The 22,885-nt window shown below is 33.8% G+C and overlaps 1 protein-coding gene across 1 annotated transcript; it reads right to left on the bottom strand.

The window, feature by feature from the left end:
• Positions 1-829: 829 nt before the first annotated feature.
• On the bottom strand, positions 830-21,786 carry LOC139486294 (uncharacterized). The gene is made up of 6 exons (XM_071271107.1): positions 21,647-21,786; positions 9,559-9,703; positions 8,278-8,505; positions 7,069-7,265; positions 1,765-1,987; positions 830-1,024 (listed from the first exon to the last, which is right to left on the bottom strand). The coding sequence occupies exons 1-5, from the start codon at positions 21,702-21,704 to the stop codon at positions 1,794-1,796; spliced, it is 822 nt and encodes a 273-aa protein (XP_071127208.1). The 5' UTR covers positions 21,705-21,786; the 3' UTR covers positions 830-1,024; positions 1,765-1,793.
• Between the last annotated feature and the right edge of the window lie 1,099 nt (positions 21,787-22,885).

The following is a 22,885-nucleotide window of genomic DNA, read 5'->3' as shown; positions in this document are numbered from 1 at the left end:
CACAAAAGTAGAAAGAAAGAAAAATAAATCCTCCAAAACAAACCTACTATTGAATGCTCTTGAAGAACTTTTAGTTCGTGCTTCAATTAAGCAAAAGTAAATAGGTGTATATAATCAATAGGAGTATGGATTAAGAAGCGTCATCAGATAAAAATTTGAGTTTCAATAAAAGGTTTTAATCTTTTGATAACATTTACTTAGTTTCTTTTTTTTTTAAAGATCGGCAATAGTAGTCGCAAAATGATCAATGTTACAATTTTAACCTATCTGATGGTGTGTTTTCCTCTTACAGTTGTTTTGTTCTTTAAATAAAAGGTGACTTAATGTATATGTCAATAGTAAAATAAACCACCAATGATATGCACTTGATTTCAAAAGGTTCAACTGCAATGTTGTACCATGTGATTATGTCAAATTATGGCATGAAAATATCGAGCTCCAAATCGTCACTTATCTATGCAATTCGAATAATAAATAAACATGATATAATAGATATAAGCAGATGTAGTTTTAGTGCCAAACTGTCAACTCTCCATCCAAGTCAAAATTTATAAAAGTATTCCGTTATAGATCAAAGTTCGGTCTTCAACAAGAAGCCTGGACTCACACCGAACATCAAGGGCCCATAAAATTACCAGTGTAAACCCATTCAGACCAGAAAACCTACGGTCTAATCTAAGAAAAAATGAGAAACACTTATGAACCACACGAATAATCATGAATATGGTTCGTGACTTTGGAAAAACATATGAAAATAACAGGGTTGACATCTTGACCCTTTCAGCTTCTATCAGATGACAATAGACATTTAAACAAAATGAGTATTTATTTGCATGCATATTAGTAAAACTAGTAACATTGTCTGACTTAAAACATTTGTATGATGAATTTACTTAAAACAAATCAATAATTAACTATACGATAAAACATAATGTTATTTCGAATTCCAGTTATCATTGTGCGTCTTAGATAGACTCGTTGGTACTAACTGCAATTTTCATTCTATAGTTCAATCTTACGAATTCTGAAACAGAAAAAAAAACCAATATAATATAATTGTCTTTTTCTTAAAAATGTCGAGTTACATTTAAAAAGAGATGGCTAACCATTTTAGGTAAATATCACTACTAGTATCTTTCCTCAATGTCCTTTTGGAAAAGAAATTCGGGATAATTAACATAGTGGAATGTCTCTGTAGTTAGTTTTAGAATTTTATGCTTGGATAATCAAATGATAACAAAAGACCTAAATCACTCCTAAATATTGATATCAAGAACTGCTATGTTGACTTCAAATTAAACGATTTAACAAGGGTTACATTTTCGTGATGAATGATGGAATTATCCGCTAGATTTGTGATTCTCTCTAAGGTGATATTTTAAAACCTAAAAAGTTGCTTATCATTTCATTCGCTATTTGATCATTGAATGACATACACGCAAAAGTAACATTTAAAGAAAATCAATCATATGTAACTGTATCCCAAGATTATTTATACTGATGCAATGATCTCGCTAAGTCAAGTTTTGTCAGTAAATTGCATTTTTAATAACCTAACTGCGGTATACGACACCATTCCTTAGTGTTAGAGTATATTTAAGGATTTTATTTGGATTCATGTTGGTTAATCAATAATATTTCCTGTCGTGTTTGTTGATGATGCCCTTATCATGCTTAATATAATTTTTTTTTTTCGAAATGCAATTTTCTTATTACTCTTTTCGACACAATGTTTCCTCTGCCACTGTTTTATATAAACCTTACCCAAACCATAACAATGGTGGTGGAGTTATTTAGCTATTCGATGGTTGATCTGCAGAGTCAGTCGATGAAGACAGTTGTTTACTAGATTGGTCAGACGCAATACATTGTGAGTAAGGTGGTGGTTGAACATTTAGCATAAAACCTTGCGCAATATGTTCGTTGTTAGCTAAACTATCATTCACATTATTGTGTGTCCAGTTAACCTGGGTCTCTGTTTCTCTCACTATCAATAAAAGACAACAGATAAGTACGTTTACCAACGATTCCACTTTCAATGACAGAAAACTTTTATCTTACCATATTCAGGAGCCTGTAATTCAGTGGTTGTCGTTTGTTATTGTGTTATATATTTGTTTTTCGTTCATGTTTTTTTACATAAATAAGGCCGTTAGTTTTCTCCTTTGAATTGTTTTACATTATCTTATCTGGGCCATTTATAGCTCACTATGCGTTATGGGCTTTGCTCATTGTTGACGGCCGTACGGTGACCTACAGTTGTTAATGTCTGTGTCATTTTGGTCTTTTGTGGATAGTTGTCTTATTGGCAATCATACCATATCTTCTTTTTTATATATTGCTTAAACTTTAGTATGTATTTCTATATGAATTGGATTTTAAATAAATAAGCACATTCAACTGCGGTCAAAGTATATTCACCGCGCAAAACCTGGCGTGTTTTTACGTGTAGATCTATAACTTTGGCAAAACTTCTCTCGGAATATGGAAGGAAAAACAATTACTGTCTTTTGTTTCGGTAAAAATGTGGTTTAAAATGCAGTAATTGTATAATATAGAATACTTAATTCTATCATTTTTTTTTCCTTCTTAATATCATTTGAGAGAAATATATGTAGAAGGTCTATGTTTCTGCGAGTCTGGTTATTTGAGAGTAATACATGTAGAAGTTCTATTGTTTCTGCGAGTCTGGTTTTTCGGGAGAAACACATGTAGAAGGTCTATTGTTTCTGCGAGTCTGGTTATTCGAGAGAAATACATGTAGAAGTTCTATTGTTTCTGCGAGTCTGGTTTTTCGAGAGAAACACATGTAGAAGGTCTATTGTTTCTGTGAGTCTGATTATTTGAGAGAAATACATGTAGAAGGTCTATGTTTCTGCTAGTCTGATTATTCGAGAGATATATATGTAGAAGGTCTGTTGTTTCTGCGAGTCTGATTATTCGAGAGATATATATGTAGAAGGTATACTGTTTCTGCGAGTTTGGTTATTCGAGACAACTACACATAGAAGGTCTATTGTTTCTGCGAGTCTGGTTTTTCGAGAGAACTACATATAGAAGGTCTATTGTTTCTGCGAGTCTGGTTATTCGAGAGAAACACATGTAGAAGGTCTATTGTTTCTGCGAGTTTGATTATTTGAGAGTAATACATGTAGAAGGTCTATTGTTTCTGCGAGTCTGGTTATTCAAGAGAACTACATATAGAAGGTCTATTGTTTCTGCGAGTCTGGTTATTCGAGAGAAACACATGTAGAAGTTCTATTGTTTCTGTGAGTCTGGTTTTTCGAGAGAAACACATGTAGAAGGTCTATTGTTTCTGTGAGTCTGGTTTTTCGAGAGAAACACATGTAGAAGGTCTATTGTTTCTGCGAGTCTGGTTTTTCGAGAGAAACACATGTAGAAGGTCTATTGTTTCTGTGAGTCTGATTATTTGAGAGTAATACATATAGGAGGTCTATTGTTTCTGCGAGTCTGGTTATTTGAGAGTAATACATGTAGAAGGTCTATTGTTTCTGCGAGTCTGGTTATTTGAGAGACATACATGTAGAAGGTCTATTGTTTCTGCGAGTCTGATTATTTGAGAGAAATACATTTAGAAGGTCTATTGTTTCTGCGAGTCTGATTATTTGAGAGAAATACATGTAGAAGGTCTATTGTTTCTGCGAGTCTGGTTATTTGAGAGTAATACATGTAGAAGGTCTATTGTTTCTGCGAGTGTGATTATTTGAGAGAAATACATGTAGAAGGTCTATTGTTTCTGCGAGTCTGATTATTTGAGAGAAATACATGTAGAAGTTCTATTGTTTCTGTGAGTCTGGTTTTTCGAGAGAAACACATGTAGAAGGTCTATTGTTTCTGCGAGTCTGATTATTTGAGAGAAATACATGTAGAAGTTCTATTGTTTCTGTGAGTCTGGTTTTTCGAGAGAAACACATGTAGAAGGTCTATTGTTTCTGCGAGTCTGATTATTTGAGAGAAATATATGTAGAAGGTCTATTGTTTCTGCGAGTCTGATTATTCGAGAGATATATATGTAGAAGGTATACTGTTTCTGCGAGGTTGGTTATTCGAGAGAACTACATATAGAAGGTCTACTGTTTCTGCGAGTCTGGTTATTCGAGAGAAATACATATAGAAGGTCTATTGTTTCTGCGAGTCTGATTATTCGAGAGATATGTATGTAGAAGGTATACTGTTTCTGCGAGGTTGGTTATTCGAGAGAACTACATATAGAAGGTCTACTGTTTCTGCGAGTCTGATTATTCGAGAGAACTACATATAGAAGGTCTATTGTTTCTGCGAGTCTGGATATTCGAGAGAAATACATGTAGAAGGTATATTATTTCTGCGAGTTTTGTTATTAGAGAGAAATACATGTAGAAGGTCTATTGTTTCTACGAGTGTGATTATTTGAGAAAAATACATGTAGAAGGTCTATCGTTTCTGCGAGTTTGGTTATATGAGAGAAATACATGTAGAAGGTCTATTGTTTCTGCGAGTGTGATTATTAGAGTAAAATACATGTAGAAGGTCTATCGTTTCTGCAAAATTGGTTATTTGAGAGAAAAACATGTAGAAGGTCTATTGTTTCTACGAGTCTGATTATTTGAGAATAATACATGTAGAAGGTCTATCGTTTCTACGAGTCTGATTATTTGAGAGTAATACATGAAGAAGGTCTATCGTTTCTACAAGTCTGATTATTTGAGAGAAATATATGTAGAAGGTCTATTGTTTCTGCGAGTCTGATTATTCGAGAGATATATATGTAGAAGGTATACTGTTTCTGCGAGTCTGATTATTCGAGAGATATATATGTAGAAGGTATACTGTTTCTGCGAGTCTGGTTATTCGAGAGAACTACATATAGAAGGTCTATTGTTTCTGCGAGTCTGGTTATTCGAGAGAAACACATGTAGAAGTTCTATTGTTTCTGTGAGTCTGATTATTTGAGAGTAATACATGTAGAAGGTCTATTGTTTCTGCGAGTCTGGTTATTCGAGATAACTACATATAGAAGGTCTATTGTTTCTGCGAGTCTGGTTATTCGAGAGAAACACATGTATAAGGTCTATTGTTTCTGCGAGTCTGATTATTTGAGAGTAATACATGTAGAAGGTCTATTGTTTCTGCGAGTCTGGTTATTCGAGATAACTACATATAGAAGGTCTATTGTTTCTGCGAGTCTGGTTATTCGAGAGAAACACATGTAGAAGTTCTATTGTTTCTGTGAGTCTGGTTTTTCGGGAGAAACACATGTAGAAGGTCTATTGTTTCTGTGAGTCTCGAGAGAAACACATGTAGAAGGTCTATTGTTTCTGTGAGTCTGATTATTTGAGAGTAATACATATAGGAGGTCTATTGTTTCTGCGAGTCTGGTTATTTGAGAGTAATACATGTAGAAGGTCTATTGTTTCTGCGAGTCTGGTTATTTGAGAGAAATACATGTAGAAGGTCTATTGTTTCTGCGAGTCTGATTATTTGAGAGAAATACATGTAGAAGGTCTATTGTTTCTGCGAGTCTGGTTATTTGAGAGTAATACATGTAGAAGGTCTATTGTTTCTGCGAGTCTGATTATTTGAGAGAAATACATGTAGAAGGTCTATTGTTTCTGCGAGTCTGATTATTTGAGAGAAATACATGTAGAAGTTCTATTGTTTCTGTGAGTCTGGTTTTTCGAGAGAAACACATGTAGAAGGTCTATTGTTTCTGCGAGTCTGGTTATTCGAGAGGAATACATGTAGAAGTTCTATTGTTTCTGCGAGTCTGGTTTTTCGAGAGAAACACATGTAGAAGGTCTATTTTTTCTGCGAGTCTGATTATTTGAGAGAAATATATGTAGAAGGTCTATTGTTTCTGCGAGTCTGATTATTCGAGAGATATATATGTAGAAGGTATACTGTTTCTGCGAGGTTGGTTATTCGAGAGAACTACATATAGAAGGTCTACTGTTTCTGCGAGTCTGGTTATTCGAGAGAAATACATATAGAAGGTCTATTGTTTCTGCGAGTCTGATTATTCGAGAGATATATATGTAGAAGGTATACTGTTTCTGCGAGTTTGGTTATTCGAGAGAACTCCATATAGAAGGACTATTGTTTCTGCGAGTCTGGATATTCGAGAAAACTACATATATAAGGTCTATTGTTTCTGCGAGTCTGGATATTCGAGAGAAATACATGTAGAAGGTCTATTGTTTCTGCGAGTTTTGTTATTAGAGAGAAATACATGTATAAGGTCTATTGTTTCTGCGAGTTTGGTTATATGAGAGAAATACATGTAGAAGGTCTATTGTTTCTGCGAGTGTGATTATAAGAGAATAATACATGTAGAAGGTCTATCGTTTCTGCGAGTTTGGTTATTTCAGAGAAATACATGTAGAAGGTCTATTGTTTCTGCGAGTCTGGTTATTCGAGAGAAATAAATGTAGAAGGTCTATTGTTTCTGCGAGTCTGGTTATTCGAGAAATATGTTGATAATGGTCGGTTAGAAAAAAAGCAAAAAAAGGTAGTTAGATACTTTTGATTGTTTTTTTTCTAGTTTATATTTGCATGGTATTTATCGACTCGAACATTAATTAAGGCAAACTTAAGAGGGTTTGTTATGTTTTCACCACTGCATACATTTTAGGCAGATTGACAATTAAAGCTTTTGTTTTGTATTTGAATTGTGTAAGACTGATAGGCTTACAAAACATGTACAGTGCATGTATGTTGTTATTTGTATAATATTTGAAAATATTTTTATCTTCATACATGAACAAATATTTTTTTTTTTGAAATTAGAATTGCGTCAAACTTTTATTATATCAAATGTAATTATAGATATATATATATAAAACGATGTGGTATAACTGCTAATGAGACAACTCTGCATCTAAGTCACAACATTTAAAAGTAAACCATTATAAGTTAAAGTACGGACTTCACGTGTTCAACACGGAGCCTTCGCTGACAACGAACAGCAAGATATAAAGGGCCCTCAAAACGACTAGTGTTAAACTATTCAACAAGGAAAATATGTACATAATCATATAAATACAAATCTTCTTTTGTCATGAAACATACCTCCTACAGTATATACCGGATTTCCTCTGTGCTGTCCGGAATTACTACTTATTTGCTCATTGACTGCATTGAACAGGGCATTTCGTCTTTGTTGATCACGTCTTTTTGAATGTTTCATAACAATAAAAGTTATGATTACAACTAGCACAATCACAGCCCCGATGGCTGCCAAAATACTGATATCAGTCATGAAGTGTCTGTAAATCAAATAAAAAATATATATTGTTATTTGCATTTTCAGTATGCCTTGGAACTGTATACAACCGAACCAAGACACCTCGTAAATTCTTATTTTTGTTCAAGGTCATCTGTGAATAATCCGAAGACATGTGTGTTGACCTTCAAACATTACTGATATCTATTAACCGGAAACATGTTTACTTTTCTAAAAGCATCAAATACATACTTTGTTAAAATTTGTATTTGATTTTTTATTGAAATGCCCATGACTAGAACATTTTTTTTTCTCGTAGTATTTTTTGTATTAATTTTGTTTTACGTATCTATTCAAAATGTTTGCAAACATTTAGTCGTTATTACGCAAATCGCTATTAACATATTATACTAGGCACTTTCCTTTTGACTTCATACATCAGATACAAGATAATTCTGTATATAATGCAAAGTTTTATTACGCTGCAGTTGCTCGCTCATCTCGATTATTGATTATTCAAGGAATGTAATTTCATGATTTAATTGTTATATCTGTTCGAATTGCATTAGCTACTTTTATTTGACCAACAAAAACAAGATTGATTCGACTTTATTTTGCAAACTTCACACTAAATTTAAATTATATAAAATAAAGAGGAAGAACAAATCATTCATTAAAAGCTTAAATTAAATCCCTATCCTAGCTTAGTTTTAAATTTTAATAAAGTGCGAGTTTAATATTTTCATGGAAAATATTTATTCTATTATCGAAAATATTTTATAATTTTCATTAAATGCATTTCAAGGGATTAAAAGATATCACTTCATTTAAGTCCCACCATTTTTAACAAAAAAAAAAAAAAAAAAATATGATAAAGGACTGGGTTGACTGATATATTCTTTGCATATGTTACAATGTTGATATAGATGTATGAGGGTCGATTGAAAACTTCATAGTAAAAGTGGTACAGTTTAAGTCGTAAAAGGAGTTCCTATGGGATATTGCATTATCAAAATTTACAGAAATGCAACCTATACATATGTCTATGTACTTACTGTGAGGGTTTACTGGTGTTTGGAAAATATGGAGCAATGTAATCATACGTTGTCTGCTTTGGAGAAGCTGTGAATGGTCTATAGGTAAAATATCTTTGAGAAGTTGACGACACACCTCTTGTAGCACGATATGCAATTGTTATTGTCGAGCTTCCTGTAGGGCGATTTGAAGTTGTTGTAGTCTTGCTTCCTGTAGGACGATTTGTGGATAGTACAGTCCGGCTTCCTCTGACGAAAATAATATATATTAACCCTTACTCATGTCAAATTCAGCTAATCTGTAGGAGATCAAACTTAATGTATGCAGTCGTACATTAACAAAATAATAGCGGTAATTCAACGTGTGCAATGTGACGTAATGGCAACAAACAGTCATATATAAAGACAACAGTAGTATACCGTTGTCCGAAATTTATTAGTCGATTGAGAAAAACACAATTCCGGGTTGCAAACTAAAACTGAAGAAAAACACATCAAATATAATAAAACCGCTGACCAAAAAATTTGTGTAGCATTATTTAATAATCACGGAATGCGTTTTTCGCTTTTGATACGTCAAAGGAAGTAGTAAATGCCACCCACATCCTGCAGGTAAATTAGGATAAGGCGGAGACCTGTCCAAGATTTAAGAAGGGTTTTTAATAAGATAATTGAAAGGCATTTTCGGCACTATACAGGACCTGGGTGAAATAACCTTTGGAACGAAAGAAAGTTTTTTTTAAATTTTGTTAGATATCTTCAATAAATTATAAAGATTGAGATACACTGTAAGCAAGAAAAATAACAAGCAAATAAAGATTTAAAAATAAGCTAACATGACCAATTGGAAATTCACATCTTATAGGATATATTGTCTTTTAAAGTCATTTTCTAATGGTATTTTTTTAAAATCTTTTTATTTAACTACTGGACTAAATTAAACCAAACCTGGTCTCCATCATTTTAAGGATATCTCAATGATTTAACCTAATTTTAGTTAATTTCAAAAACCACAGTAGATACGGTCAGTGGCACAGGCTCTTGCGAATCTCTAATTATATTGACTCTGCCATGTTCATGTAAACCAAGACAAAAAAGGAACAGAGAAATGAAAGATCAACACATCATCTACATGTACGAACCATTGATTACATCTCAGGTGATTTAGATGGATGAACACATTCCCGTTTTGATTAGGGACTTTTCGTTTTGAATTTTCCTCGGAGTTCAGTATTGTTTTGTGATTTAACATTTTCCTATTTTCATTCTTCGCATTGCTTATATATCTAGAAAAATACTTACTGTCCAACAGCTTCACAGTTGTAGTCTGTAAAATCATAGACACAATACCATCTGTTATTCATTTGACAACATTCATTAGCATATGGGTTATCGCAAACAACTGGTGTATCTATTCCTGCTAACGAGTAATCTTCACACAATTCGGCTAAAATGAAAAAAATGCAGTCAATAATTAGATAGATAGATAGTTTATTCGCACAAAACTATGAAAGTGCAGCTACAGAGAAGATACAAAATAATGTACATAAAAGTCAAATGCATAAAATTTCGGTTGAGATAACATATAAAAGAATATATACATATATATGTACTTAAACAGTCAACTGGTTAAGTGTGTTTACTCCTCTATTTTTGAATTTTTGCCACATTTTCGGAATCCTATGGTTTATCCATATATTAACACAAACCCCTACTTTTCTTGTCATATTTTTATTACATATTGTTTAAAAAGCCTTATATCAGAATCTTATGAAATCCTTGTTATTTTTCATAGTTATAAAACAAAAAAGGTGCCATTGTCAAGTAAAAGAAAAATCTAGACAGAATTATTTTCCCAAAAATTTGTAAAGGCTTATATCTCGAAATCAAACACACAAACCCTCCATCTTTTCTGTTTTTTTTATTTTCTTTATTTATATACAATCAATTTATAACAGTCTTTTAAAAAGCTTGTTATTTTTAAACAGAGAAGCGAACATCTTTAAGTTAAATTGTATAAAAAATTACTTTTTGTGTATAAATATGATAAATTATGGTTGTAAAGAAGGAATGAGTTTACTATTAATACATCGTATACAATTGCAAGGTTTCTGAGAGTAATTTGTTTTTTTGGAATTACACCAGTGTTTTAAATTTGATAATGTTATGTCTGGGTATTAGTACATTTAGAATAAATCAACTTTTGTCATCTTGCAAAATAAAGGCAACAGTAGTATATCGCTGTGCAAAACTCATAAATCGATAGAAAAAAAAACAAATTCGGGTTACAAACTAAAACTGCGAGAAACACAGTAAATATAAAAAAACAACGACACCACATTGAAATGTAACTCACACAGAAACAATCTAACTTTAGACAAAATCCGATGAGAATAACAAATATAACATCAAAACTGAATACATGAATTTGGGATAGAAAAGTACCGTTACACGTCTTATAATAATGTGAATTCACACTCAAATATAAAAGGAAACAAACGACACAAAAGAAACACAACGTTAAAATGAAACACACAGTGAAACGAACTATAATTTAACAATGGCCATATTCCTGAATTGGTACAGGACATTTTTTTAAAGACAAAATTGGTGGGTTAAACCTGGTTTTGTGGCATAACAAACCTCCGGCTTTAAACATTTAAACACACCATCATCGGACTACAATACAAATAAATAGGAGAACACATTAGACAAAGGAACAATCGAATAATAGCTCACAAAAGGCACAAGATTTAAAACTTAATACCCTGCTCGCAGCGCCAATGTTGTGATACCGAGTATATCTCTATACCGATAGCTACCTTGAATGGTAGTTACTGCAGTCAGGAACGGCCGATTGCTCTTCTAGTGTGAATAGGTGTTTGTATAGACATTAGTTTGAACTGGAAGAGGATGATCACTGGGTAGTTATTCGGACATCCCTAGATGGTCTGTCTGATGACCTAAAACTAACCCTCCGAATACTACACTCCCCCCAATTTTATTGATAAGGCCACTTCCACTGAGGTAGACCCTGTGGTTTTAAAATTTAAAATTTACAAAATACGGAAATCATACCAAATTTAGAGAAATATGCATCAATTTAAAAAGTATACCCCCATCCCCCTAACAATTTAAAAAAAAAAGTATTGAGGCTATCCCCTCCAAACAGACCCTTTGTATCCATGTGTCTTCTGATACATTAACATTTAGTGCAATGGGTTCTCAACAAATTGGGAACCCAGATAACTGTGAATGGTTCTTCTCTGGATCTTATACCAACTCTTCCCTGTCTTTATACAAACTAAGACCAGTCCACTTAGTGGCTGAATGTCCTCTACATAGTTAAACCCAGGAGGTTGTGCTAATTCATTCTCCGTCGTGAAGAGTTTGTTCTAATTTTTTCCTCACTTGCACTGTATTTATATCTTTGTTACGGCAGGGAGTTCCAGGATCCCACTGTCTTCTGTTGTAACCCTTCTGCAGATTAAAATGATTAGTGCCCACATAATCTGCTCTAAAAAGTGACCCTAAAATTAAACTAGAATTTTCTGGATAACAGATGCAGATTCCTTGTCACATAAATATTCTACACTGAAGACTGCTCCTTTGTTGATTGGCCGGTTGTTTCCTGGTGTGGTTTTTCTGTTAATTGCTTCAGTTGAGGACCCTGTTGCATTTCTGTCAACTTTCTACAGTTGCTGAAGGGTCAACAAAAGTAATGGATGTATGACCTTTTTCAGTATTGTCAGTTATTCCTCTATCTACAACAGGAGTAGGCCCCTGATATTGCTGACAAACAGTGACTACCTCCTCATCCCTAGCCTGTTCTACTAATGGCAATGTGGTATGCCTTACCTTCTGATGTGGCGTTCAAACCCTTCTCGTTGGGCCTTCTCGTCACTTGCCAAAGTAGTCTCAATTGCTAAGATAGCTCATTTGGATCCCCTCATAATATTGGCTACTGGACCCTCCTGGTCCCCCTTAAGCAATGCTGAAGGAACTATATTGCCTTAGGGCACCTCACATTTCTCTACTAATGGTATGGCTGGGGTATCCAGCATCAAGGAATACCCCTGTTTGACCCTTATTTTCCAACAACCACTGTCTGTGTCCTTTATTAACCTTCTGTCCTAATCAACCTTGATTAGTTTATGAATATTCAGTAAAGAGTACCCGGCAAGGCCTGTGTCCCTTTTGACGATTTTCTCCACCAACAAATACCCACCTGGGAGAAGGATGTGGTTCAACTCCAGTGCACCATGTATCAATATGTTCGCAGGACATTTTAATACGAAGCAGTCCAACTTACATGAAGGAGTTGCCTCTTTGTCAGAATCGGAGCACTGCTTGGACTCAATCTCTTCTCTGACCTTCAACGACACACTGGGTTCTCTGTTCCCTTTCTGTCCCTGGCATCTACCCCTGATCCCACTACAGCTATCCGGCTACTTTGCCTTGGGGTACAGACTTAACTACCGAGAGGCCTAACTTCATTTGTGTGGACTCCTTCCGTCCTCCTCAGTAGTCCCGTTTGAGTTTAATAGTCCTGTTGCAGCTATTTTCGACTGAATTGTGGAGGTCATAGTTTTATCCCTCCCCTGTAAATCTAGACAGTCCTTTTTAACATTTCTATGCTTAAGACAGTGGTAACACACTCCCTCCCATGGAGGCCTTCTATCAGTAAAGGGACTCCCTGAGACGGACTTACCTCCAAAGTTTGGGCATTCCAATTTCTACATTTGAAAATGCCTGTACCAAGTCAGGAATATGACAGCTCTTGTCCATTCGTTTTAGATGTTATAAAAAAGAAGATGTGGTTTGATTGTCAATGAAACAACTATCCACAAAAGACCAAAATGACACAAACATTAACAACTATAGGTCACCGTACGGCCTTCAACAATGAGCAAAATTCATACCGCATAGTGAGCTATAAGAGGCCCGATAAGACAATGTAAAACAATTCAAACGAGAAAAACTAACGGCCTTATTTATGTAAAAAAAATGAACGAAAAACAAATATGTAACATATAAACAAACGACAGCCACTGAATTACAGGCTTCTGACTTGGGACAGGCACATACATAAATAATGTGGCGGGGTTAAACATGTTAGCGGGATCCCAACCCTCCCCCTAACCTTGGACAGTGGTATAACAGTACAACATAAGAACGAACTATAAAAACCAGTTCAAATAGGCTTAACTTTACTGCCAGAAATTACCTTTAAATTGTAGCCAACAAAAGACACAAATCAATAATAAAATTTAACAATATTTATTATACAAAAGTTTACAAGAAGTATAACACAAATATTACTGTCAACTTAACTGTCAACATATGAGTCCAATCTTTTATCTTTGTCTGTATCCGGATATCTTTCGGAATCAATCTGAATATTACATTCACTACTACGGTCACAATCCAGTATGATGTTGTTTGTAACGCGCGTCTGGCGTACTAAATTATAATCCTGGTACCTTTGATAACTATTTACACCACTGGGTCGATGCCACTGCTGGTGGACGTTTCGTCCCCGTGGGTATCACCAGCCCAGTAGTCAACACTTCGGTGTTGACATGAATATCAATAATGTGGTCATTTGTACAAATTTCCTGTTAACAAAACTGAATTTTTCGAAAAACTAAGGATTTTCTTATCCAAGGCATAAATTACCTTAGCCGTATTTGGCACAACTTTTTGGAATTTTGGATCCTCAATGCTCTTCAACTTTTTACTTGTTTGGCTTAATAAATATTTTGATATGAGCGTCACTGATGAGTCTTATGTAGACGAAACGCGCGTCTGGCGTACTAAATTATAATCCTGGTACCTTTGATAACTATTTACACCACTGGGTCGATGCCACTGCTGGTGGACGTTTCGTCCCCGAGGGTATCACCAGCCCAGTAGTCAACACTTCGGTGTTGACATGAATATCAATAATGTGATAATTTTTACAAATTTCCTGTTAACAAAACTTTGAATTTTTCGAAAAACTGAGGATTTTCTTATCCAAGGCATAAATTACCTTAGCCGTATTTGGCACAACTTTTTGGAATTTTGGATCCTCAATGCTCTTCAACTTTTTACTTGTTTGGCTTAATAAATATTTTGATATGAGCGTCACTGATGAGTCTTATGTAGACGAAACGCGCGTCTGGCGTACTAAATTATAATCCTGGTACCTTTGATAACTATTTACACCACTGGGTCGATGCCACTGCTGGTGGACGTTTCGTCCCCGCGGGTATCACCAGCCCAGTAGTCAACACTTCGGTGTTGACATGGATATCAATAATGTGGTCATTTGTACAAATTTCCTGTTAACAAAACTTTGAATTTTTCGAAAAACTAAGGATTTTCTTATCCAAGGCATAAATTACCTTAGCCGTATTTGGCACAACTTTTTGGAATTTTGGATCCTCAATGCTCTTCAACTTTTCACTTGTTTTGCTTAATAAATATTTTGATATGAGCGTCACTGATGAGTCTTATGTAGACGAAACGCGCGTCTGGCGTACTAAATTATAAGCCTGGTACCTTTGATAACTATTTACACCACTGGGTCGATGCCACTGCTGGTGGACGTTTCGTCCCCGAGGGTATCACCAGCCCAGTAGTCAACACTTCGGTGTTGACATGAATATCAATAATGTGGTAATTTTTACAAATTTCCTGTTAACAAAACTTTGAATTTTTCGAAAAACTGAGGATTTTCTTATCCAAGGCATAAATTACCTTAGCCGTATTTGGCGCAACTTTTTGGAATTTTGGATCCTCAATGCTCTTCAACTTTTTACTTGTTTGGCTTAATAAATATTTTGATATGAGCGTCACTGATGAGTCTTATGTAGCTTATGTAGACGAAACGCGCGTCTGGCGTACTAAATTATAATCCTGGTACCTTTGATAACTATTGTAGAATAAAAGTGTCAATCCAAATGTTATGAATATTAATGTCTATCTACAAAATGTATGTCTAAGTCTAAGAGTGTGTTTTTTTTAGTGTCTATATAATATATAATTGTAACGGAAAATACTAGAACACTCTAGAATGATACGTCAAGTTACAACGGAAGTTTCTAGTAAAATGTAGAAGTTTATATAACGCATCTTTTATTAGGATCATTCTGGAAAGTTCCAATCATTCTGTAATTGTTCCAGTGATTTCTAAACTGCACAGCTCTAAGATTATTCTGTAAACAACTATCAGGCCACAAAACACAAATCAGGTCAACATAAATAAATACAATAATTACAATATCATAACAAGATGGACAAAAATATGTGTTTTGACATTTGATTTTGCCATGTGACAATGGACTGTCCGACTAAATTTTTCTCTGAGTTCAGTATTTTTGTGATTCTATTTTTAACTACAACCAAGTCGATGTCAAGTTTCTTCCTAGAGGAAACATTACTACTGGTGGATTATTCCCCGAAGGCATCATTAACCTGGTAGCTTTATGCATGATGAATACAAATAATACAAAGAACAAACCGGCTGGGACGTCGCCCGGGTTACCAAGGTCCTCTTTTGCTGCACGAAACACTATAGCATATGATTTGTGTATTCCATGGCATATCCCTCGGGATACCCCTGATTTGACTTATGTTCAGCCAGAAGGTAATTACTATTTTAAAAATGCAGATACTTTTCATAAATTAAAGCCATGTTGCGTCAATATTTTCGACTTTTTAAAGACACCTGCTACAAAGTGAATCAACACCTATCATTTCTTCTTGTAAACATAAAAAAGGAAAAAAAGAGCACGTGAAAGACCTGTGACATGTTAATCACGACTCCTGATTTTACTAGTAATTTAACATCTAAAACACATTATACTTAATCTTTCGAGCCTCTGGACTGTTCCACGGACAATGTCGTGTACGGAAACGAATGTACTTTGTGTTGGTGAAACTTGTCAACTTTTGCGTAAAAGAATGAATCAACACCGGTCTGATTATAAAGATCCGCAATTTAGGGTTCTTTATGATATAACCATTTTAATCAACTGGACCATGATTCTTCTTTATCTATGAAAGTACGCATCATCGAGAAAATGTATCACCACACACATAGCCCTGTACTAAGTACTCCTTTTTGCAAAGATAAGGAAAATTTCTGAATGAGGGAATTAGGGACTGCAATGCCATATGGTTGCGATTATAATATCAAGGTACTTTGTCAAGTCCTGCCTGCAGTGATGTTAATATAATGAGTTTATCTGATAATACCTTACGACAACAACGTAGCTTTGGGCAAAAACATTACCATCTGCCTAATGTAAAAAGGTCTTCCAAACCTAAATCACCCTCTTGAAGCTTTGATGGCCTTCTTTCACACACATCTTCGTCATCCATTAGGGTTACATTACATTAGAACTATTCTCTTTTCACTGCCAGTTAATTTTCCAAAACGTTTGAGAGATTATGCACTTGACAAAGGAGGCACCAATACATTTCTTCAATGTACAGACTAGTCAGTATCATTTGTGATGTACCTCTTTTCCGTCTTTTCAAAACAGAAAGATCGGAACCTTTACATGAGGAAAAGAGGAACTTCTTTCCTATTGACTTTGCCAATAGAGGAATTGATGCAATCAACATCTGGAACGTTCTACATCACCAGGAGGTAACATCTAGAATTCCGATTTGTTTTCAAAATAAGTCTGTTCCCATTGTATACTACAGTTACACTAAAACCATTGCACCTAAGATATTTAACTATAAACAAGCATTGCAAGACCTTGAATTAGAACAATACCTAAAAACCCTCCGACATGTGACTGTTCCCATTCGCCTTATAGTTACAGCCACTCTGGGCATGTTATAACTGGGGTTCTAAACATAATTCAACATGAAAATCTCCGAAATGTGATTTCTCATGATCCTAAGTTTAGAGAACCCCCAACACATCAATTGGAACCATAACTTCAAAATAATTATGGATTCCATTTAGGATTACGCCAGAGCATGGGCTAAGCGAGAGGACGTTGAACTTGACACTTTGTCAGAATGGGTTTAAACTATCATGTCTCTGATAAAACGTCGCATTCACAAGTTGAAAAACTGTGTGAACGATCGACCAAATTTCGTTTTCGGAGACTAAACAAAAAGGTAAAACATCCTACCCAGAAGAACAAGTGGTGGGTATATGCTGGAGTTTATTATCGACAACATATTTGTTGAGTTTGGAGGTATACTTTTCCAACAAATTGTCGGCATTCCTATGGTAACAAATAGTGCGCCTCTTCTTGTCGACCTCTTCTTATTTTCCTGCAGACACTTGTGAAAAAAAAGACACAACAGAAACGGTTTCCGCCGCCTCATTTTAAGACTCATATCTCGAATTTGACTTACACAGTCATCTTAGTACCAGAATCTATGAGACTAGACAATTTAAATTTTGAAGAAATTATAAATTTCCCGCCACCTTAGTAGCAATATACCAACTTCACCTGCATATGGGATATATATTTCCCAACTTATGCGATATGCAGCTCCTACTCAGACTTTGTAAAACGTCATCAGTGTCTGAGTAGAAAGATGATGGACCAGGGTCTATTTCTGAAATTAATTCTTACATAATTTTGATTTTTAATCCTGTATTCTTACATTGCCCATGTGAAGTTTTTAGATCGTTTGTTTATACATTTAACGACAAATATATGTGACTAATAAAATTGTCTGACGTCAGACACTCGAATCAATGAATGTGTTTGTAGATATATGTTTTTGTGTTCTGTAAAATTGTTCCCTTTTATTTATTATGTCTGTTTAGTTCACGCGTCATTATAAATATAACGGAATTTGATGAGACTGCCATCAAAGTGAGAGGTTTAGCTCTATAAAACCAGGTTTAGTCCACCATTTATACATTTGAAAATGCCTGTACGAAGTCAGGAATATGACACTTCTTGTCCATTCGTTTTTGTTGGGTTTTGTAATTTGATTTTGCCATGTGACTATGGACTTGCCGATTAGTTTTTCCTCTGAGTTCAGTAATTTTGTGATTTTACTTTTTGTCCACACAGGACTAACTAGTGACGCTCAGATACAAAAGTTCGAAAGCCAAATCAAGTACAAAGTTGAACAGCAAAGTTCAAAAAGCCGGGCAAACAAAAATATAATGATACTCGTCTCCGATATCTCTATTCTTTTAATATTTTATTTCAATCCTGTCAATGTTATCCCTTCTCCTTATTTTTCATTGGCAGTGTGTGATTCTATGATCGGGATTTTACAAAAGTGTTAATATATCTTGGTCATTGATGACTTTGAAATCATTTTCAACTTCGAAATTTTCCTTAAAGGGCCGATACGTCACGCATTTAGAACAGTACACTACAAAAGTCAAAAAGTCTGAAAAGACCAGTTTTTGTCTGAATTTGCATGAACTTTTACTCGACATTCTTAATTTGTCTGAATAATTTAAAAAAAATCTTGACATAGTATTAATTTATCTTATAAGCGTCTTGATTTTTCTTGACAAAGGTCTTGACAGTATGAACATTGTCTTAAAATTTCTCGACACTTCCTGTTTCATCTGACAAGAGTCTGGATTAGTCTCGACCAATTCTTTACTGTCTTAAATTTGTCTCGATCTGTCTTGACATATTCTTGACATTCTTAATAATGTCTGAATATGTCTTGACATATTCTTGATGTTCTAAATAATAACTGAATATGTCTCGACACATTCTTGACAGTCTTAAGTATGTCTTGACACTATCTCAACAGTATAAATTTCGCCTGAAATGTGTACAGACTCATTTTGCACTGTTTATGACATTGTATTGCTGTTATATACTCCTTTTTCGTATGGCTAAACTACACTTTGAAGAATCAAGGATAAATTTGGTATAGTAAGATACCTTGTGTGTGCACCAAAGTTGAAATACCCTGAATAATCCTCCATGTAGTTTAATTTTGATTTATTTTTATTAAACATCTAATTAATTGTTTTCACTTGGAATGTAAGTCGAAGTAACCGACAAACAGCATTTAGATTTTTGCCAATCGCAAAACTGCCAGTCAAATTTGCTTTACTAAAATAGGTGTCTTGAAAGCAGTTTTAAAATGTGACCATGTGTCTCTTTTGGACACAACAAATCATCTTTTGGGTTTGAGTGGCCAAAAAAAGAGGAGGACTTTCGTGTAGGTCAAAGAATTTGTTCTCATCTTGATTCAAAAACCTTATTCATTTTTAGAAAAACCAAAAAACATTTTTATTCAAATTTGAGTGTTGAATTTTATAGTTTTTTTTTAACAAAAAAAAAATGTGATAACTTCCTGAAAAGAAAAAAAATGTTTGGATCTATATTGAGCATGTCTGTTTGAGATTCATTCCATAAGACCAATGATTTCTGAATACATTTTTTTAAAATATTATTCCTGGAGTAGATAATAATTTTCTTTTAATCTTTTGAGTGGTCAACTGATAAGTTGTATGGCTGCCTACAGGTAAATCAGTAATTTCTATTTGACAGTTGCGTGTATTTTGGGTGTGGAATACCTTAATTTTATGGGAACATCCTGTCTATGTGTAATACTTAATATATGTTCCAACAGATGACATTACACACTTTTTTCTTCTGTTAAATGAATGCTTTGTATATCATAATAATTTGCCATTTATATAAACCACATTTTTGTACAATAATTATGTACCATATTAACATTGAATAATATGAAAGTAGAATGAAATATGTATACAGTATGATTGTTTTTAATCGTTTAATTAATAGATTTAGGAATCAAAATTTGATTTTTTTTTTAAACCCACATTTAAATTGTTTTATATCAACACACTCACATTTAAATTATTTTATACATCAGATTTCATAGCCATATTTGCATTAAATTTTGTTAAAATATTTAGATACACAATTTTTCAATTATTTTACATGTAAGTAGGTTAACTTAAAACAACAGTATATTATGTAAAGAGAAATAAAGATTAAAGTTATATCATGAATATTGGTCATGATTTGTAAAACTCAGAACTGTCAAGTAAATTTAATACACAATTCAAAATGTTCAGAATATGTCAAGCCATACTGAGAAAAAAATAAGAATGTCGAGAATATATCGAGAAATTTCAAGACAGTAATTAAATGTCAAGAATTTGTCAAGAAATTTTAAGACCATATTCAGAATGTCAAGAATATTATGAGTAAATTTCATACAAATTTGATTTAAATGAGAATTTGTCAAGAAAAATTAAGAAATAAGTCAAACTTTTGGAGAATGTCGAGTAAAAGTTCATGCAAATCAAGACAAAAAACTGGTCTTTTCAGACTTTTTGACTTTTGTAGTGGTAATATCGAAAAGAGAGATGTCGAAATTATAGAAGCTTCAGTATCCCAACTCGTACTGAATGTTTGTAAAAGGTAATCATACGCCACCAAGAAACGTTAGATGTTTTGATTTTTTCAAAACATTGATTTGACTGGGTTTGTTTGTTGATGTTTTTTTTGCTTGGTCTAGAATAAAACCGCATAAGTTAAAAAAAAAAGGATAACAAAACGTTATACATTTTATTCGTCTCAATTCTATTTCATCATGTATGCTGTACATGTATGCACTCGCACCCGCAAAGTGGAAAGGGATTAATATAAGTTGCAAAACTGGTTTCATAATCCACTATAAATAAATATGTTTAAACTATGCTCGTAATCAAATATTTGAAAGTCAATGATGTTTAAAATCTGTTGACAAGCCATGTAAGCAACAATTACCTAAACAGGCCAATTACATTCAAAGTTAACTTTGTCTGTTGGAGTTGAGACGTTCGTTTCTTTATAATTTGATGTTGAATTTACGCGTCTTATGATTGGCAGACGTCGTTTTGTTTATCATATCATAGACACAATTGTGTCCTGTGACCATGACGTCATCAACGTTTTTCATGAACTAAGCCGATTTAAAATGGAATTTAGAATTAAACAGTAAGAAATAATTGTTTTATTTTGTCAGTCTATTCGAAATAACATAAAAAATTTGATGCAGTTATTCAGTGTATAAAAAAGAAGATGTTGTATGATTGCCAATGAGACAACTATCCACAAAAGACCAAAATGACACAGACATTAACAACTATAGGTCACCGTACGGTCTTCAACAATGAGCAAAGCCCATACCGCATAAACTACATTTTCTATGCTATTTGGATTAAAATGACAAGTAGGTAATGCATCACTTTCTAAAAATGAACCAGCCAGAGTCTGATTGGGAAAGCCTTGTAGCGCATTATTACAGTGGACACATGTGTATTTTTTCGTTCACTTAATCACTTGTTTACATTTTCAATTTATCAATTTATTTTTATCTTACACAAAAATAGCTTAATAACAAGTACCTAACTTTAACAAATACCTACCTTTAATGTTGTTAAATAATACAAATAAAATCACTTTATCAAAGACACCTTGTTTCATCTTTGGAAATTTAGTTTCGCGCCGGGATTAGTTTTGTTTTCTTTATCAGCTTATTGGTGTGGAAATGTCCGTATTGGTTACCAGTTTTATCTGATGTTGAAATGTAAACAAGGGTAAAATGTCCTAGTTTAATCTTGACAATGCAATAAATACGTATATTATACAGTGAAACCTAGTATACCCGAACTATTTTGATATTAGAAATTGTGTTTACATTTTGAATGTATTCAATTAAGTCAGGTACAACAACTAAAACAAATCATTGCAAGTCCAAAAACACAAAATCCAATTATCAAAGTTGTGTCCTTACAATTCAATTTGGTTCGTTTAGATATGTTTTGACTGTATTTTTATAAAATCTATCTCCCGTTTTCCGAAATACCTCATATAACTGAAAGACCATCACATAGAAAATACACTAATTCGTATACGTAAACATGTACTAATAATAATAACCACTCCATATGTGTTACAACAAATAAACATATCATAGATACCAGGATTAAATTTTGTATTTACGACAGACGCGCGTTTCGTCTACTGAAGACTTATCAGTGACGCTCGAAACAAAAAAAAACAAAAAAAACAAAAACAAAAAAAACAAAAAAAAGAAAATGTTCGAAGTTGAAGAGCACGGAGGACCTTAATTCCTAAAAATTTCCCAAAACAAATATAACACTGTATGAGCAATCACATGTACATCATACTATTCATAAAGCAGTAGCATTTAAAACAGAAACTTTTGATTATTGAAATTGAATTTGTTGGAATGTTAGTACTCTGTGTGTTATATCATATTGTAGCGGAATTTGATTTTTTGATTTTTGTAAAAAGACTTTGCATATTTGACTCAACTCCTCTTACAAAATTTGATAGAAAGTTGTCAATATAATGACATTCGATGCGACTGTCATACAAGTGAGAGGTTTGGCTAGCTATAAAACCAGGTTCAATCCACCATTTTCTACATAAGAAAATTCGTGTATCAATCGCAGGAATATGACAATTTATATCCATCGTTTGATGTGTTTGAAATTTTGTTGTTGCCATTTGATTAGGGACTTTCCTTTTTGAATTTTCCTTGGAGTATATTTGGGGTGTTACTTGTTTCAATATATTTTATTGTCGTTTTGATTCTATCAGTTGTCTGACTTTGCCTATTATATTATTTTGCTATTGTA

Source organism: Mytilus edulis, chromosome 8 (genome assembly GCF_963676685.1).
Source record: "Mytilus edulis chromosome 8, xbMytEdul2.2, whole genome shotgun sequence".
Taxonomy (NCBI): Eukaryota; Metazoa; Mollusca; class Bivalvia; order Mytilida; family Mytilidae; genus Mytilus; species Mytilus edulis.
This window is presented reverse-complemented; position numbering and strand designations above follow the sequence as displayed.

Bases quoted from the DNA above. Each gene is read 5' to 3' on its own strand.
- LOC139486294 (XM_071271107.1), bottom strand. From the start codon at position 21,704: ATGAAACAAGGTGTCTTTGATAAAGTGATTTTATTTGTATTATTTAAC. The intron at 9,704-21,646 runs GTAGGTATTTGT...TTTTCATTTTAG, and splicing joins ATTATTTAACAACATTAAAG to CCGAATTGTGTGAAGATTAC. The intron at 8,506-9,558 runs GTAAGTATTTTT...TATTTTCGTCAG, and splicing joins AACTGTGAAGCTGTTGGACA to AGGAAGCCGGACTGTACTAT.